Genomic DNA, 20,615 nt, shown 5'->3' with positions numbered 1-20,615 from the left:
CTCTACTTCCTCTTCACAGCAGTTGAGACAGTTTAGAGTTAGCTAACACTTTGCTAACGTTCGTGTTTCTAACAGACGGTGACAGCTAACGGTTAAAAGTGCTTTAACACGACGGTTGAGTTGTTGTGTTTGGGAAGACGACAGTTAACGTAAATAGTGTGTGTGTGTGTGTGTGTGAGAGAGAGAGAGAGGGTTAAACGGCCATGCTAGCTGAATTAGCCTAGCACTGATGAGAAAGTAGCAGCAGCACAGAGCTGTCCTGTCTATTGAAGGTTTCCAGGAGACTCTGTAAGAAATGTACTTTTCATTACTTCCTCTGTACTTTTACTTTTTAGAAGTGAACTCTGATTGATGCACTCCGTCAGAGAAAAGTTTTAATCTTTTTTTCCTGTGCTGTTAGTCGATTAACCGATCATGAATTGGTAACTATTATAATAATCAGCAGAAGTGCCACATATTCTCTTGTTTAAGCTCCTCCACTGACAGGATTTGCTGCTTTTCTTTCATATCACTTCAAATTAAATATTTTTGCTATTTGGACACATTTTTTTGCCCTTCAGAAATCCAAATTGCCATTTTTTTTCACAGTTTTCTGACATATTTCTGACTGAACGAGTAATCGGGTGATCAATCAATAATCAGCAATCAATACAAATACTAATCACATGCAGCCCTTCTTTAATCACTTGTCCTATCTGACTGATCTGACTTAAGTAACTGTGTCTTTAGTTCAGGTTACAGTAGTTAAGAATGATGTTTACTACACTACAACAAACTGCTGTGTACCTTTATGGTGGATCAAAGATCTGCATCATTATGAGCCATGTACTATTTTTAGTGCCTTTATAAACTGTTTCTGATTGACACATTCCTTTGTGCAAATTTAAATAGTTTGTAGTAAGTGAGCCTGACAATGTGTGGAGTGTGCCTGTTTTAATTAATAACTTTTATCTGGCTTTCTTTGTGCTCTGATTGTTAAAGCAAGACAACATTTTGTTAACTATTTATATGTACAATATATGAGATAACAGAGGTGTGCAGAAAGTTAAAGAGCAGTACATTGTTCTGAAGTCTACATTTTTCTTAAACTCTTTGCAGCTGCTTGATCCTCAGCGGCAGCGACTGATGTAAAGACAATGGCAGAAGGTAGGTGCACAGGTATTATATATACAGTCATCTCACTAACTGTCTGTTACTCAGAGTTCAGGTTGTCGACAACGAGCCAAATTTAAACAGAGAATCTGACTGTAAAACTTATTTCCAAGTTCAGTCAGTCAAGTTTTTATCTCCAATAGATGATCTACAGTAGAACAGAAGACTAGAAGAGAATACACTTAATTTTACATCAAAGAAGGCATTTGTTTATGTGAAAACAGAGTTCATAGTACTTTTTAAAGACAGATCCATTGTAAAACAGTTTTAATTTTCCCTAATTTTGTTTCAGCATGTAGTATGACGTCTCCTCTGTAAATTGAGTTTGTTCAAAGAAAGAGTTCAGGTTCATGAAAGTAACAGTGGTCGCTGATAAATGCTGCATAGTGTTTTTGAATTTAATTGAAGAGTTTGACTTTTAAGGAGATATGTTTTATTGCTTTCTCACCCAGAGCTGTATTAGAAGAGTGACACCACTCAGATGTCTGTCATAATGTGTCTGTTACGTTTGTATTAGTTAAGTATGTATGTGAGTCAGTTTCCATGCTGGACAAATTTCAGACATTACATTTTGTGTGTGTTTGTGTGTGTGCGGGCTTGTGTGTATAATAGTCTGTTTATAAATATAGATAGCAATTCATGATGTATTTTAGTAAGTTTGGGAACCCCTGCTCTACATCACTGTAGTATGAGTCATGTTTAACAACAGCAAGTGTTCTTCCCGGGGGACCACATGAGGTTAAAAATAATTCAGTGAATGCAATACACACACAACTACACTTAATCATGATTACAAAATCTTTTTAAATTCTTAATATTTGATGATCATTTAAACTTTGATATAGTAAGTAGACGTTAGATAGCTTCTTGTAATGAAACCTGTATATTAAGTGGCTTCATGTTCTCTTCAAATCCAATCAGTCATTGTAGAATAATTTTTACCTTCTTTCCTCAGACGAACACTTTGTGGATAAACATCAATCTGAGCTGATCAAGAGAGTGAGCAACGTTCAACCCATTTTGGATGAGCTCCTCCGCCAAAATGTCATCCAACAAGAGAGTTATGATGAAGTCAAGACTCTGCCCACTGCTGAGGAGAAGATGAGGGAGCTCATCAGTGGGCCACTGAAATCCAGTGGAGTTCATGGAAAAGATCTCTTCTATGATATCCTGATTGAAAATCAGCCACTTCTTATAGGTGACCTTATCAGAATGGATGCTGAAGTGAGTAAATCTTAGTTATATAAATCATTATATTGGCAGTGTGGATAGTTTAGGTTGGGTCTCTCATGTAATCGCTGATTTAGGGGATCAAATGGTGAACACAACTGAAGATCAAATTTTAAGTGAATATGATGTCAATTTTATAAAACTGCACAGTATATTGTTTCAGCATCGACATCACAATGTGTGCAATAGTCACATTGCAGGACATGTGATGTCAGCAAACGAACTCAAATACTTCCTGCTACAGCTTTTTTGTGGCTTGATACTAAAAGAAAGCTAACATGGATCTCATTTTCCATAAACTAACCTACAAGAGAAGTCTGCCTGATAGAGCATCATCTGCTCTGATTTAAGGGTTCTTGGATACGCAGAGTTTGTTGCTTGTGATTGACATGTGGGCTTTAAGTGGCCAGTGTTTTTTGGTCAGTGGAGGAGAGATACGCCCGGTTTCCTGGGCATCAGACCATGTTGTAAAGTCGTGTTGTTGTAGCTCATGGTAAAACTTGAGCCTTGCTTCCCCTGTCTGTGTCAGGAGGAGGAATCATCTGGTGGATGTATATTTTTCACAGTTGGTGTTTCTTCAGGAGTTGCTGGTCTGAGTGAAGCTGTTTTTGAAGGGATCAGTGGTAAAACCTGGAGCAGACTTTTGAGTTGTCTTTCTTTTTGTGGCTGACCTGGATGGAAACTGAACTGTATTGGGGTTGTTGGACGCAGTATTTACCAACATTTACCAGCATCTTAAGGGACTGAACTCTGTGATGAGTCTTTCACTCCACCACACTCACAGCCACACCTGTACTGAATTGAGTTGTTGTCTTTTTGTTGTTGCAGTGCTGGTATTTGACTGCTAATTGATATTTGCTTTATTGTTTTGTGTGGTTTTAAAGAGCTATTTAATTCTAATTTCATAATATTTTATCATTTTATAACTCCTGTACTTTTTCATTTCACAAAATATATTGCTGAAAGAAAAAAAAAAAAGGAAATTTTTTCCAATACAGTGCAGCTCTAATTTTAAATTTTAATCTCAAAATCATCTGCTGAGTGTTGAGTACTATTTTAAGGTAAACTAAATTTTAGATATGAATTTGGTGTTCGCCTCATTGCAGTTTGAGACAATGTGAAGGCAGACTGATGAACTGGGTTTGCCTTAATGGAAAAGGACTACATTTAGTAAAGTTTAAAGTCTTACTTTAAAAGTGTTGGTAGAGGAAGCAAATAAACATTTCAATGAGCTGCAGCAAAGGAATCTGACGGTCGCGCAAAGGAACGCGTGTGGGAGAAAATCGGTGAAAAAGTTAATGCTGTTGGAAAAAACAGGCGAACAGTGGATGAAGTGAAAAGGAGATACCAAGACATCAGAAGAAGAACAAAAGAAAAACTGGGGTATAAAAATATAAATATAATAATAATAGTAAACTTACAAGGAGTTTTGTTATTGCAGGTACTGCGTGACTCCTTCTCATAGCTGGCTCCAAATCCGCTCTGAGTTCCTCCAACAGCTCCAAAATGGCAAGGCTGGATAGGCGATATGTTCTAATGATAGTTTCCTCATTCATTCCAAAAATGTTCACACGAGGGTGAAAAATGCGTTCTCGGCGTCTCCTTCCATTGTTTTGGCGTCTCCTTCTTGCGACAATAATGGCAGCCATGTGTGCGCAATTACACATACAAACCGTTTGCACCTCCTTTTGAGACGTGTTAAATATAGACGCAGTTTCTATGAGCAAAATTGCTTTCAGGTTTGATAAATCACTTTTGCGTGTGCTAAATTAATATATTTACATTTTCTCCACCCACAACACACACAATTGCGTGTAAACGCCCCATGTTGTATATTCATTGCTGCAAACGTACTAACTGAATGCAGACGCGCTATTTTGCACCTTTGACAGACACAGCCCTTTTTGCGCACTGTTAGTAAATCAGTTTGTACATTTTTTTGCGAACCTTTAGTAGATCCAGCCCATTGTCTGTAACTCCCTTCATGTGGTGTTTTAATAATGCTGGAGAGCGCTGTCCAACACCTCAGTCCAAAATCTCCATACATTTTACACTGTTTTGAAATCTGCTGACTGTGATGATTCCTTTCATTTTAAACTATTTAGTGTCCCACTGTGTCGAGGAATTAGTATTCTGACTTTACAGAACAAATATCAGTGTGTAATCGTGATGATTAAATAAGAAAAGCCAAATATCAGTAAGTTTCCAGTCATGGTAGTAGATCACACAAACACATCCTGTACTGCAGATACTGATATGATGTTATGTCCTTTTTCATTTTCCAGGTAGAAAAAGTGTCAACTAAGAAGAGGCTTTGTGAAACATTGAATGATTTGAGTTCTGAGGAGCTTGAAGAATTCAAGTCACTCATTGAATTGATGACAGGTTTCCCACTCTTCTCAATTAGTCAACTGAAAGTGACAAACACACAGGACATCGTGGAGCTAATGGTGGAGACGTACAGCCGACAGTGTTTAGTGTTGACCATATATGTTTTAGAGAAGATGAACAGGACTGATCTGGTGCAGAGATTGATAGACACCAGCCCAGGAACCAAAGGTAAAGCAAAAAAGACAGAAATATGTGAAAAACATCAAACTGTCACACACTCACATGCAGCTCATATGTTTTATATTGTATTATATACAGATACAGGAACAACTGGAAAATGGGGTCATATTTATAAAAAGCCTGTATTTTATATGTTCATAATTCTGGTGTTAAATCAATAACTAATACATGTTTTTTAATTTCTTCTCTCCTCAGAGAAACATCGGCCTTCACTGATGCAGAGAGTGAGTATCTCACATCACTCAGACTTCACACAGTGCAGCTTTTATCCAGTGGATGAAGATTGAAAATCATTTTCATCTTGAACATTACAATTGATGATAAACACAAAATTCTTTATCTCAAACAGTTTCCTCACAGAACTGAAGCTGATCAGGCTGCATAATGTGCACATGAGGTCTGAAGTCTGATTGTTATTAAAAAATAATGTTAAGAATATGTGTTATATCTACATGTGAGAGAATATATTGTACATTTTTTGTTTTTCTAACTTTGACGAAAAAAACTTTTTTCTTTTAGAAGAAAAGATGCAATTGATGTAATAAAAGCAACTCTGTTGTTAAATCAGGAGGCTCATTACAGGTTTTGTAACACAGACTGTAAAAGAGTTTCACACAGGCAGTAAAATAAAGTCATGAATCATCTCATGAAAATAAAATACAGTTTGTAAAAAGAACAAAAAAACAGGTAAAGGTGATCGACTGGACAATTTATCCACTGTATCATTTCACTTGAGTCATCACTTTTCACTCATCACTTTTTTTATATGGCTGATGCTCTCTCACCACATCCACATTTATAAAACACAGACATTGATGAGATTAGAAAATAAAAATCTGTAATCATCCTTGCTGAGAAACTGTACTTTTATCTCATGAACATTTTCTCTGAATTTATCAGGTGGAAACGATGGAGTCTGTCATAGAGCTGCTTCTGGAAGCACTGAAAGATTTGAGTGAAGCAGAGCTCGAGAGGTTCAAGAGCAACCTGTGTCCAGTTTACCTACATGGAGCCTCACCTGTCAAATTGGTGCAGCAGAAAGCAAAATACATCCCATCAGGCCTGCTGGATATAGCAGACATGCAGGGCACAGTGTGTTTAATAGTGCAGTCCTATGGCCAACAGTCTGTGGAGAAGGCCAAAGAGATTTTAAAGATGATGAAAAGGACCGATCTGGTGCAGAGGTTGTCAGACAGCAGCTCAAGACCCAAAAGTAAGACAATAAAGACAAGACATGTTTATAATATATGTCCTCTTCTCTTTACACTTTGAATAAAATAATCTATATTGTAGAGAAAATCAACATAAATCATTAATATATTTTAGAACTAATTATTATTTAAAATCATTTCAGGAGAGGGAGAAAAATATCTGTGAAAAGTTAGATGTAACTTTTGATGAGCTTTGAGTTTAATTTTATGTTGAGTGCTTTCTATTGAAATCTTTTTTACAAAGCAGTCATGCCCGATGTATAATCAACAACAATATTTATTTTTAATTCCTTTTATTCTTTCTTTCTCCTCAGAAAAACTCTCTGTGGATGAACACCAGTCTGCACTGATCAACAAAGTGAGTAATATCATATCTGACCATGCAGAGTACAGTTTTTATTCAGTGAGATTCAGGTTTAAAATGAACTCAACATTAATGATGATTATTAAACCAAACATGAATTACATTTGATGTTTCTCACAGAACTGAAGCTGAGATGATACTGAGCTCAGTACTGTTAATATTATGAAGTTTTGAAGTTCCTCAAAGAATTAAACAAAATGCAAAACATGAAGTTTAAAATCATCTTCATTGAGTTGCCACCTGTTTCTACAGTTACTCCAACATCTAATGTTGAGATGAGGTGGCTCATTTCAGTTTTTGACAGCACAGTGAACGAGTTACAGCCTGGAAATGCAAAAAGAGCCAGTTACAGATTGCAGGTTAAAGATATTAAAAGGTAACACGACATAGGAATCATCCTCTGAGATAAAAAACAGATAAATACCAAATATATCAGCAGCTTCGGTGATCTTATATAAAAACAAATCTTATAAGAAATAACGTTTTCTCTATGAACATGTATATTTTCCAGGCTGCGACGATGAGGGCTGTTAAAGAGCTGCTTTTGGAAACACTCAATGATCTGAGTTATGAGGAGCAAAAGACCTTCACATGGTTTCTGCAGTTCACGTTCTTCCAGAGGAGCCTTCCACAGATTCCCTGGAACAGACTGCAGAACAAAGACATGACAGAGGCCCTGGTGGATGTGATGGTAAAGACATGCAGTCAAAAGTCTGTGGAGGTGACCAGGGAGGTTTTAATGGACATGAACCGGACTGATCTGGTGCAGAGGCTGTCAGAGACCAGCTCAGGACTCAAAGGTAAGATAGGAGGACAACTGTCACAAAAAAAAAATTATAATGATAATAAATATGAAATTAGACAGAGATTACTTCAGAGTTGAATGTTTTGGATCTTGAGTTCAATGTAAAGTTCTGAATGAATCTGAATCTTTGGTCCTTTTTTTGTAAATGTGATATTTTTATTGAAAACACTCTTCTTTATTGGGCCACATCTTGTTTGTTTTTGGTCCATTGAGTTCATTATTACCAGTCTTGAATTGTTAATGGCCTGATAGGAATCTGGCTAATGCGGTCGACATAATTTCACATGAATCTGTTGAATTGTCTTTTTGTATGTCTTTGCTTTGACGTACACTACACTCCACTGTGGAGAGAGATAGTCTGTGCAAGTTAATTAATTACAGTGTTTTCTCATTGATTCCCTCTGTGATCTCTGTAATCATGACTTCCACCTGCCTTCAGTTCACACACCTGAAACTGAAACATTAAAGGCATTTTATTCTCATGACTCTATTATACTCAAGACAAGTACACATAAAGGTTACACACAGAGTATTTATTAATGCAATAACAATTGTCATTAACTGTGTTGCAGCTGCAGGATCATCAGCTGAAGTGTTTGGTGTGAATACCACAGAGAAAGGTAGGTGACCTATAAACATAAATTAATGTGTGAAATGAGTCCTGTAGTTATTTTATGATGTTACTATCAAGTAGAGTTTCTGGGCATTTCACAGTAAATCCTTAATATTAGAATCATTATAATCTGACAGTGTCCAATTATGTTGTTAAATTTATCATTCATGAGTCTTTTTTATGTTTCCTCTCTGCTCAGAGAAACACTCTGTGGATGAAGATTGGCCTGCACTGATCCAGAAAGTGAGTGATGTCACATCTGTCTGACTTTAAACTAAAGCTAAGATAATTAATCTGTTTGCTGATCAACATTCAATTACTAAATCAATTAAGTAATTTTTTTAAATGAAAAAGAGGCAATCGCTCTCTGGTTCCAGCATCTGTGAGGATCTTCTGCTTTTCCCTGTTTTGTATCTTTGTAAACTGAATATCTTTGAGAATATCTCTGTTGGCCGAACAAAGCAAGACATTTGAAGGCATCACCTTGAAATTGTGATATGTACTTTATGGACATATGGACATTTATTTGTTATTATTTTATAATCATTTTTATGATAATGGTTATTTGCAGTGCTACTTTAAACAATACAGTTCTCATTTAATAGAAGTAGAATAAAATTCATCTCGAATATTATGAATGATGACCAAAAATAAATTTATTTTCATCAGAAAGTTTGTCAGAACTGGAGCTGCATTCAGTTTGTCCTTGTGTTCACATTAGGAAACTCTCAAAAAGGTCAATTAAAAAGTCATTTAACCTTTAATCAGAAATAAAATAATTGTAAAAGAAGATAAAGTCAACTAATTTGGTGACACTAGAAATGTATACAAGTGGTTTGAAATAAAATCACCTTGTGCTGATGTACTCTTACCATATCCACATTTCTTAAACAGAGACATTGATGAGATGTGAACAAACATTTGTAATCATCCTTGCTGAGAAACTGTATTTTAATCTCATGAACATTTTCTCTGAATTGAACAGGTGGAATCGATGGAGTCTGTTATAGAGCTGCTTTTGGAAACACTGAAAGATTTGAGAGATGCAGAGCTCAAGATGTTTATAGGTGCCCTGTCGCGTCAACCTGAGTTCCACAGACACTTCTTAAGCATCCCATTGAAGTGGCTACTACCAATAGCACACGTGCAGGACACAGTGTTTTCAATGGTGCAGATCTACAGCCAACAGTCTGTGGAGAAGACAAAGGATATTTTAAAGACGATGAAGAGGACTGATCTGGTGCAGAGGTTGTCAGACAGCAGCTCAGGATCCAAAAGTAAGACAATAAAGATAAAAACATGATAAAATCATGAAACTGGTATATAACATGTCTGAGTTTATAAGCTTTGTGTTCTATTTACATTATAAATGATAATATTTTAATGTAGAGAAGACACATCAGGTGGTGTACAGAATATATTATGACTAAGAGAGTGGGTAGAAATGACAATTTATATGCCACTGTTAAGGAGGTTTAACTGTAATTTTGTGTTTTGTTTATTTTCATGAGGCAATATTGCCTGATCATTTTGATTTTAAGCTGTTAGACCAGTCATCAGTTATGAGTGACTTTCTGCCTCTTCTCTCCTCAGAGAAACACTCTGCAGATGAACACCGCTCTGCACTGATCCACAAAGTGAGTAATGTCACATCTGACTTCATACAACACAGCTTTCCTTCGACAGCTGTTAAAAATGTTCATCATATTTAACATTTTAAATAATGATACTTTCATTATATGTTCATTTATCACAGAACTGAAGCTGCATTCAGGTTGAGCTCTTTAGCAGTAATTTAATAAAATAATGATATGATATCTTTACCACTGAGATTGAATCAGGATTTTTCCTGAATTTCAATTGATTTTTCATTTAGAATCAAAAGTTTATCCATCAGAAACATCTGTTTATTGTACTTTAAACCATTTCCAAAGCATAAAGGAAATATAGGACATGAATGAAAACATTTTCTTTTCAATGAGAATAAATCCTGAGACGCTTGCTATAAAGAAAGTCCTTCTTGAAGCAGGTATGATGGACCTTTGCACCCAACAGAAAGACACTTTACATTCTACTCCCATCCCCACAGCGTAGATTCAAGAATTTACTACTTTGTCATGTTCAACTCGAACAGACTGAATCATAAATTGTGAAAAAGGGGTTAAAGACATATCAGACCATGCTGGTGTGTATCTATCCCTACACCTGGACACAGAAGTTAAAAATACAACATTGAGACTCCAGCTCATTAAATGACCTATCATGTGAAAAGCATGTTGTAAAAGAATTTAAAGAACATAACGAAAATGATGAAGTACCTCCAGGTAACGTGCGGGATGCAGCCAAAGCAGTAATCAGGGTAATCAGGGGAAATCTGGTCTTCTATTAAAAAGAAGGAAAAGCAGGAACAAATAAAAGACTTACTACAAGAACTCAAGGCCCAAGAAATATGGAACATAACGACCCCCAATTATTAGAGCAGATAAGTGACTAGGCAAATAAGCTACTAGACCCAAGTTCATTCCTGGATACAGTAAAACTGAAACAACTTTCCCACGAAAAAAACATTCAATTATAATCAGAAATATCTGAGGGAGAAATAGTACAAACAATAAAAACATTTGCCCTCAAAAAGGCCCCTGGTATGGATGGATTCCCTGTTGAATTTTATTCAACATTTTGGAGCAAACTAGCTCCTTTATTCATTCAAATGACTACATATATGTCAAATAACTTAGTCCTTCCTAGATCTATGTATCAAACCATAATATCTGTTATACTAAAACCTGGCAAGTCTGGAGAATCTCCCTCAGACTTAGACCCATAAGTTTGATTAATTGTGATAATAAAATATTGACTAAACTTGTAAGTAATAGATTAGCAAAGGCTTTACCAGATTTGATACATAGGAATCAAACTGGGTTTATTAAAAACAGGCACCTACAAACAAATACAAGAACGTGTTTTAGCATAATACAACACGCAAAAAAACATAATATAGATTTATCAGTAATGGCAGTTGATGCCAAAAAAGCATTTGATCGACTTGAGTGGCCGACCGTTTTTATTTAAAGATTTGGAAAATTTTAATCTTCCAGCTGAGATCATAGATTTTGTAAAATTGTTATATAAATATCCCACAGCTAGGATTTATACTAATTACTTACTATCTGGAGAAATTACATTAGAGAGAGGCACTAGACAGGGTTGCCCACTTTCCCCACTGCTTTTTGCTTTAGCAGTGGAACCATTTGCAGCGAAAATCAGACAGGATCCAGAAGTTACAGGTGTTAATATAGGTAAACAATAATATGAGCTTAATTTGTTTGCAGACAATCTTTTGATGTACCTAACTAACTTTGAAAAATCTATACCTTCCTTGTTTAAAATTATTTCTGAATATTCATTGGTCTCAGGTTATAAAATCAATATGGACAAAACAGAAATAATGGCAGTAGGGAAACATAAAAACATAACACAGGAATCACAACAATCTTTTAAGTGGACAACCAGTATCAGATATTTAGGATGCATAATAAGTCACAATAAGCAACAGATATATAAAGATAATTTCATTCCATTGCTCAGTAATATGAAATCCGACTTGAATAAATGGATGAACCTTCCAATAAATCTTAGGGAAGAATCAATTTATTTAAAATGACATGGCTTCCAAAATTCTTATTCCTGTTTTCAACAGTACCAATGACTCCCCCTAAAATATTTTTTAATAAAGCATATTCTATTATTACAGACTTTATATGGGGGAAGAAAAATCATAGAATTAAAAGGAAAGCTCTACATCTTCCAAAGTTGGAAGGGGGATTTAACCTCCCGGACTTAGAACTATATTATCTTGCTTCTCAAGCATTTTACTTATGCCATATAGTCAAAAATACAATAGAAGAGCAGTGGGTCGAAGTGGAAAATGCACAAGTTTATCCTCAAAACCTTTTGTCGTATATATTTTCAAATGATAAAAACATTAGCTCTGTTAACTTTTTTGTAAGAACTTTAGCAACAACATGGAGAAAAATGAAAGGTATTTTGAATGAGTCAATATCAGCCCCCAAAAATACTTCTTTATGGAACAATCCTTGGATAGCTCTTCAAAACTCACCATTAAGCTGGTCTACATGGAGAGATAGCGGTATAGAAACTATGAATGATTTAATGCACCGAAACAAACTCAGTTCATGGGCTGATCTGCAAAAGAAATTTGGTTTGTCTAATGGAGAATTTTTTAGGTACATGCAACTCAGATGCTTATTTCAAACTTTGGATCTACAGTCATTCGGACAGCAGAGTGACCTAGAAGATGTTGTATTTGATTCAGAAATAGGTAAAGTCTACAGACTATTGCAGAAATCTTATTCAGTAGATAATTTGCTACAGTCAAGAATACATTTGCGGAACCAAGATTTAAAACGAGAGGATACCGACGTAAGATGGAGGGATTGTTGGAATTTAACAAGAGATATTACTGTCAACGAAAATTTACGTTTAATTCAATATAAGATTATGTATAGAACCTACTGCACAAGGAATAAAGTACATAAATACAATCCACATATATCAGGAAACTGTTTTAAATGTGGAACTTCAGATTCATTAATCCACGCATTTTGGGATTGCAGCAGAATTCAGAAGATCTGGGTTAATATAGACAATTGGCTATCAAACATATTTAAGGTTAGATTTAACTTTAATCCATCAGTTTGTATACTCCAAGACATGTCGCAGGACACAGTGAGGTACCCACTGAGTTGTATTATTCTTTTTTCATCAATCGTTTTTAAGAAACTGATCCTTAAACATTGGAAATCCCCACACCCTCCGACATTACTACACTGGAAAAGAGAAATGTGTTATTATTTGAACATGGAAAAAACTATTGCCATAGAAAAGAATAAATTGACCCAATTTGAAAGCATATGGGTGGAAGTATTATGGGCACTGAATTCTTAGACCAAGTAGTTTGGAGGTGACATGATTTTTATTTATTTACTTTATTTATTTACTTTTTTAATTTTTATTAATTAATCAATTTATGGGTCTTGAGATGTGGGTGTTTCATAAAGAGGAATGATTTTTGGTGCAAATGTACCCAACCTGTTTTGAAAGTTTAGATGATGACACTGATATTGAACCTGTTGGTTAGATGTGTGGAGCAATTGTAGTGTATTTTTGTTTAATTATGTTTTGTTTTAGTTTATTTTTGGCTTGGCCTTTATTGTTTTGTTTTGTTCGATTGTCAATCTTGTGGTTGTTTGTCTTGTCTTGTACTGTATGTACTGAAAAATCTAAATAAAATAGTAGAGAAAAAAAAAAAAAGTGACTAGATAAAACTTGAACAAAATCTATGACAGTCATGAGGAGATGTCAATTAGATTTGCCAAACAAAGGTATAAAGACAATGGGCCAAGAGCTAAAAAAAACTATGAGCTTGGAGGATAAGAAGGCAATAGGATGAAAAGGTCAGTTCATAAAATCAAATATACACAATCTGGTAAAATGTTTAACAAGCTAAAAGAAATACAACACTGCTTTGAAAATTACTGTAAGGGCTTGTACACACAACCGGATAGTGCAGATTCTGCAAGCATTACAAATATTTTTAACTCATTGGACCTGCCATCCATTGGAACAGAATAAAATAATGACAGGTGAGGCAGATGGATACCCAGCTGAATGGTACAAAACATTCAGAGAGATACTAACACGAGTATTATTGAAATGCTTTAATTTTACGCTTAAAAGGTGGAGAAACACCAATATCCTGGAGACAAGCAATAATTTCCGTAATCCCAAAGATGGGTAAAGATAAATCTGAGTGTAGTTCGTACAGACCTTCTGTATATCAATACTGAATTTAGACTACACACTATATGCCTCAATAATTGCAAAAAGACTTGAGAACATACTTCCTGACATAGATGATGACTGTTACGGCCTCCATCTGTAGTGATTAAATTAAAGCTCAAACAAGGGGTTGGAGGAAGCAACACCACTCACAAGGTTCAGGTTTCATTCAAAAGGCTTTATTTAATCAGTCAATAGAAAAACAAACAAAAGGGGGCTGAAGGTCCTGGCCAAAAGGAACAAGATGGTGAACCATGGTTTGACGCTGGACCAGCCACGCAGTGGGCGGTCGTTCCTCGTCTCCCCCTAACCTACCTATATGGAAAAACTAATCCTAAACAAAGAAAACCAAAAACAGGACTACCGGTAACCTCCAGAAATAAAGGCAGATTTAAACAGATGGACCTTGTTGCCATTGGACCTACATAATCGAATAGACATAATTAAGATGAACATCTTACCACAATTACTTTTTCTCTTCCAATCAATACCTATAATAGAAATACCTACAAAACAATTTATTGAGGTGAGAAGAATGTTTTCTGGGTTCATACGGAAAGGCCTAAAACCAAGGATTAGTTTTAATACATAGCAACTGCCCAAAGAAAAAGGGGGATTGTCTCATAAATCCACACAATTGTGATATTTGATTTATTGGTGCAACCCGAACTACAATGCCAAGTGGAAAAATTTGGATCTAAACCAGCTGAATATACCACTCCAAGCATTACTTGGAGATACAAATGTATACTCTTTGCATATAGAAAACCTAAATTGCTGGACAAAAACACCCTTAAACGTTTGGTTTGGTGAATGTCGTAAATCAAAATTGGAAAATCAAATGAAATTGTTACGATGGGTGGCACATTATAAAGATTTTAAACCTGAGCAGATGGACTGGCAATTTAAACACCGGTCCTTTAACATCATCACAACATACTGTCCCATTTCTGATAAAGTTAGCTACCAAAACCTAAAAGACAGATATTACCTAGAAATACTCCACGGCAGATCATTTCCACATCTTCTGGGACTGCTCAACTGGTTGGAAATAGTAGGAAAAATTAACTCATTAATGAGTTTCGAAACTTAACATGATTTCTGTACAATTTATCTTGGGAATATCTCACCCACAATTAATTCTAGCGCTAAGTATCTGATTAAAATAAAAAAAGCTATAACGAGAAGGTGGCTAAACAAAGAGCCCCCAACAGAAGGGGAATGGATTGGAATCGTAAAAGAAATGTATAACATGGAAAGGCTAACCTTTTCTCTGAATCTTTGTATGGACAAATTCATAAATAACTGGAGAAAAATGCACAACATACATTGATACTCATGTAATTGATGAAAATGGTTATATGTATGTGTGTGTAAAGATACAGAGGTAAGTAAATGTGGATGGTGTGTGTATGCAGAAGTGTAGGTGTCTGTGTAGTTATATACATACAGTATGTGCTTATAGGAACATGTTTGTGACCCCTATGTGTGCTTCTCGGATGCCACAGCCCTCATCGGCATACACCGAGGGTACCAACACCCGGATACAGAACTTCTGTCTTTGGCTTTTAGCCAAAAGGCACTCTCACTGTGTGGTCACACAAAAGGAACTAGTTATCAAATAAAGGAACACAAACTCATGTAAAGTGCATGAAGGACACAGAGGCAGACCCATATGGGGCAGCTCCCTTAGGCTGTAAGAGCGACAACAAAGTGACTCATTGACCTAACGTTTTATTTTATTGTTTTATTCATTTATTTATTTTTATTTTTCGGATACAAGTTTGTGCTTTCTTATTTTATATTCTGTAAGTGTTAATATGTTTAACACAATTAAAAATTAAGTGAAAAAAAACAAAAAAAAAACCTTTTCTTTGAGCCACTGTGACTTATTTCACTGTTTGTGAGAAGATGTGCAGCCTGTAAATTAAAATAAAACAGTTTATAAGAATTCATGCGAAGCCATAAACTGTAATACTCTTTTGCTTTGTACATTGTGTTACTTCATCCAGGCTGCATCGATGGGGGCTGTTAAAGAGCTGCTTTTGGAAACACTCTATGATCGGAGTTATGAAGAGCAAAAGACCTTCACATGGTTTCTGCAGTTCTCGTTCTTCCAGAGGAGCCTTCCACAGATTCCCTGGAGCATACTGGAGAGCGAAGACATGGCAGAGTCACTGGTGGATGTGATGGTGAAGACATGCGGTCAAAAGTCTGTGGAGGTGACCAGGGAGGTTTTAATGGACATGAACCAGACTGATCTAGTGCAGACGCTGTCAGAGACCAGCTCAGGACCCAAAGGTAAGACAGGAGGACAACTGTCACATTAATTCATAATAACAGACAAAGACACAATGTTACAAAATCTTTTTAACTTTGGTGCAAAATATCAGATGAAGTTTATAATATAAATCAATGCAACAGCACCGTATAGACCTGCCATGACAGCAACAATACCAGAGAGTTGAATCATCACCTGTCAAACACAGTCGCAACAAAAACTGAACCATAGAAACTTCACAGTTACTTCTACGTTATCTTCAGAAGAAAGAAACGACTTTTCCACTCTGTAAAATATATACTTAATTTTTGAAGTGGCAAATCTAACTAATTCAATTTACTGGTGCGAAAACAATAAAATGAAATAATAAAAATAATAAATATGAAATTAGACAGAGATTACTGAGTTAAATATTTTGGATCTTGACTTTAAACTAAAGATCTGAATGAAGTGTTTTCAAAGGGCTCAACATCTTTTTATTGAAAACACTCTTCTTTATTGGGCCACATCTTGTTTGTTTTTGGTCCATTGAGTTCATTATTACCAGTCTTGTATTGTTAATGGCCTGATAGGAATCTGGCTAATGCTGTGGACATAATTTCACATGAATCTGTTGAATTGTCTTTTTATGTGTCTTTGCTTTGACGTACACTACACTCCACTGTGGAGAGAGATAGTCTGTGTAAGTTAATTAATTACAGTGTTTTCTCATTGATTCCCTCTGTGATCTCTGTAATCATGACTTCCTCCTGCCTTCAGTTCACACACCTGAAACTGAAACATTAAAGGCTTTTTATTCTCAGGACTCAGTATTATACTCAAGACAAGTACACAAAAAAGGTTACACACAGAGTATTTATTAATGTAGTAACAGTTGTCATTAACTGTGTTGCAGCTGCTGCAGGATCATCAGCTGAAGTGTTTGGTGTGAATACCACAGAGAAAGGTAGGTGACCTATAAACATGAATTAATGTGTGAAATGAGTCCTGTAATTATTTTAATCCATATGTCAGTGTTTGAACATTTAACACAGTTTAATAGAAAACAAGAAAGTGTTTATCAGGAGAAACTTGTGATTGATTGTTTATGATGTTACGATTAAGTAGATTTTATGGACATTTTACAATAAATCCTTAATATCAGAATCATTATAGACTAACAGTCTGATTTTTTTTATGTTTCCTCTCTGCTCAGAGAAACACTCTGTGGATGAAGATTGGCCTGCACTGATCCAGAAAGTGAGTGATGTCACATCTGTCTGACTTTAAACTAAAGCTAAGATAATTAATCTGTTAGCTGATCAACATTCAGTCATTTAAAATAAAAAGGTGCCAAACACTCTGGTTCCAGCATCTGTGAGGATCTTCTGCTTTTCCCTGTTTTGTATCATTGTAAACTGAATATCTTTGGGAATATCTCTGTTGGCCGGACAAAGCAAGACATTTGAAGACATCACCTCGGACTTAATGAAATTGTACGTTTCACATTTAACAACATTTATGACGTTATTTTATCATAATTATTATAGTATTAGTTATTTGCAGTGTTACTTTAAACAATACAGTTCTCATTTAATATAAGTGGATTCTGTATCCACATAATAAAAACAGGTATATGTGATCAGTTGAAATAAATGTTATCACCTTGTGCTGATGTACTCTTACCATATTCACATTTCTTAAACACAGACATTGATGAGATGTGAACAGAAACATTTGTAATCATCCTTCCTGAGAAATCACACTCTCTCGTGAACATTTTCTCTGAATTTAACAGGTGGAATCGATGGAGTCTGTTATAGAGCTGCTTTTGGAAACACTGAAAGATTTGAGAGATGCAGAGCTCAAGAAGTTTAAACATACCCTGTTGATTCAAACTGACTACATCATACGCTTCCCATACAACACATTAATGCTGCGATCACAGACAACACATGTGCAGCACACAGTGTTTATAATAGTGCTGAACTACAGCCAACAGTCTGTGGAGAAGACAAAGGATATTTTAAAGACGATGCAGAGGACTGATCTGGTGCAGAGGTTGTCAGACAGCAGCTCAGGATCCAAAAGTAAGACAATAAAGATAAAAAGGTGTTAAAATCATGAAACTGGTATATAACATGTATGAGTTTATAAGCTTTGTGTTCTATTTACATTATAAATTATAATAGTTTTAATGTAGAGAAGACACTAAGAGAGTGGGTAGAAATGACAATTTATATGCCACTGTTGAGGAGGATTAACTGTAATTTTGTGTTTTGTTTATTTTCACGAGGCAATATTTCCTGATCATTTTAATTTTAAGCTGTTAGACCAGTCATCAGTTATGAGTGACTTTCTACCTCTTCTCTCCTCAGAGAAACACTCTGCAGATGAACACCGCTCTGCACTGATCCACAAAGTGAGTAATGTCACATCTGACTTCATACAACACAGCTTTCCTTCAATAGATGTAAAAAACGGTCATCATATTTAACATTTTAAATAATGATACGACCCAAACTCAAGATTTACTTATTTATGTTTATTTATCACAGAACTGAAGCTGCATTCAGGCCGAGCTCTTAAGCAGTAATTTAATATAATAATGATATGATATCTTTACCACTGAGATTAAATTCAGGATTTTACCTGGATTTTTATTGATTTTTCATTTAGAATCAAAAGTTTATCCATCAGAAACATAAATAGAAGCCAGAAACAGTAATCCTCTTTTGCTTTGTAAATTGTGTTACTTAAAAAAAAAAAAAAAAAATAGACCAGGTGAACATACTAATCAATAAAAAAAAGTGCACATACTGCGATCAATCAACAGCGATTACTAAATGGATCAATACATTGTGTGATCCAGGTAAAATATCCACGTTTATAAAAACATTGACAAGCTTCAAAGAGACACATTTGCAATTGTCCCCATTGGATTAAATAAATGTCTCATGAATGTATTGATTATTTCAGGTAGCAACAATAGCAGCTGTTCAACAGCTACTTTTGGAAACTCTGAATGACTTGAATAAGAAGGAGCTCAAGAAATTCAAGAAGATTCTGCAGTCGACTGTCTCCCAGAAGAACCTCCCAGATCTCTCATGGGTGTTTAGTCTTGCAGCAGACAGAGCAGTAACAGTGAATTGGATGGTTCAGATCTACGGCCAACAGTCTGTAGAGTTAACCAGGGAGGTTTTCATGGGCATGAAGAGGACTGATCTGGTTCAGAGGTTGCCAAAGCCCAGCACAGGACTCAAAGGTAAGACTAAGAAGACAAAAAGTGTCTCATAAAGGTCTAATAAATACATTTTATAATTCATAATAAAAAACGTAAGTGATGGGCATGGATGAATAAATCATTAACTCACACTGTCTCAACTAAAGATTGTTTATGATTATGTATCATTTTGCAGTGATTTTTAGGGCCCGAGCAGGGAACCTGCAAGGACCCTATTGTTTTTGTAGTGATAATTTTTTGTCCCAAATGATCGCATTTTTCACTGCCTGAACATCCCCCAAAACTCACCAAACTTGGAATATATGTCCCACTTTGCGAAAAATTATATAATCTGTTGTAGTTGTGAATTTCCATCACTAGGTGCTGCTATAATCAAGTAAAATGTGTTTGGGCTAATAACTCCCACATACTTTGTCGCACATTCAAAAACCTCATTCCCACACGTTCAGTGAATTGTGCTGTATCTCCTGATGTAGGCCACGCCCATATCCGCCTACTGTTTTTTTCGCTAGCTCGCGAAATGTCGCAAACCTACTTTTTCTCCTCCCAGGCAATTTCACCGATTTAGTCCAAACTTTGCCCACAGCATCTCTGGACCGTTCTCACAAAAGTTATTAAAAGAATTTTGATATTCCAAAGAATACTCAACTTATTAAATAACAACTTCCTGCACATTTCGTTTAAAACAGGAAGTGTTCCATATCTCCACATTGGTTCGTCCGTATAACATGAAACTCAGGATACTACTTCCCCATGAGCCCCTAAGGCACTGTGCAAAATCTTGGCCGATGACCACTAGGTGGCGCTCTTTTAATTGAAGTATTTTATAGCTCCACATCGGTTGGTCGGATTAACACAAAACTTGCTACACTCATTGCCAATGCCCTCCTGAGGACATCTGTTGAAGGTTTTAACGATCCGTCACTAGGTGGTGCTCTGGTGCCAGTTTCATTAGGGCCCCAGCAGGTAACCTGCGATGTCCCTATTGTTTCTGTAGTGAGCAGTATTTTTCTTTGTCCGAAATGATTGCATTTTTCACTGCCTGAACATGGATGAAAACGCCATTTTATTTGACAAACACATTAGGCCTGGCCCAAAATTTTATAATCTATGCTCGTCCTGAACGTCCATCACTAGGTGGCGCCATAATCAAGGAAAGTGCGTTTTGGGTTATAACTCCCATATACTTTGTCGCACATTCAAAAATATCTTCTCTCCTCCTCCTGACAAAAAGTTATTAAAACAATTGTGATAGTCCAAAGAACGCCCAAAATATGAAACAACAATTTACAGCACATTGTGG

At 35.8% G+C, this 20,615-nt stretch overlaps 1 protein-coding gene across 9 annotated transcripts in view; it reads left to right on the top strand.

Annotated features, from left to right (window-relative positions):
• The window catches only part of LOC311260263 (uncharacterized protein), a 50,201-nt gene that overhangs the window by 498 nt on the left and 29,088 nt on the right, over positions 1-20,615 (top strand). For 5 of the 9 annotated variants that reach the window (XM_084357879.1, XM_084357878.1, XM_084357881.1 and 2 more), the window contains 14 exons: positions 1,099-1,146; positions 2,108-2,376; positions 4,668-4,941; positions 5,149-5,177; positions 5,854-6,166; positions 6,479-6,522; positions 7,040-7,328; positions 7,906-7,953; positions 8,146-8,189; positions 8,932-9,223; positions 9,540-9,583; positions 15,821-16,109; positions 16,985-17,035; positions 17,285-17,328. In XM_084357879.1, the coding sequence (XP_084214005.1) occupies positions 1,137-1,146; positions 2,108-2,376; positions 4,668-4,941; positions 5,149-5,177; positions 5,854-6,166; positions 6,479-6,522; positions 7,040-7,328; positions 7,906-7,953; positions 8,146-8,189; positions 8,932-9,223; positions 9,540-9,583; positions 15,821-16,109; positions 16,985-17,035; positions 17,285-17,328 (2,040 nt within the window). In that variant the 5' untranslated portion in view covers positions 1,099-1,136. Of the gene's footprint in view, positions 1-184; positions 289-1,098; positions 1,147-2,107; positions 2,377-4,667; positions 4,942-5,148; positions 5,178-5,302; positions 5,351-5,853; positions 6,167-6,478; positions 6,523-6,807; positions 6,905-7,039; positions 7,329-7,905; positions 7,954-8,145; positions 8,190-8,931; positions 9,224-9,539; positions 9,584-15,820; positions 16,110-16,984; positions 17,036-17,284; positions 17,329-17,866; positions 18,159-18,446; positions 18,491-19,047; positions 19,334-20,615 lie in introns of those variants that run through there. The other 4 variants (XM_084357884.1, XM_084357880.1, XM_084357883.1 and 1 more) reach the window with 4 other exon arrangements.

This window comes from Pagrus pagrus (assembly GCF_965226575.1).
Source record: "Pagrus pagrus genome assembly, chromosome: 7".
NCBI classification, from domain to species: Eukaryota; Metazoa; Chordata; class Actinopteri; order Spariformes; family Sparidae; genus Pagrus; species Pagrus pagrus.
Note: the sequence above shows the minus strand (reverse complement) of the source record. Positions and strands in the feature narration are given on the sequence as shown.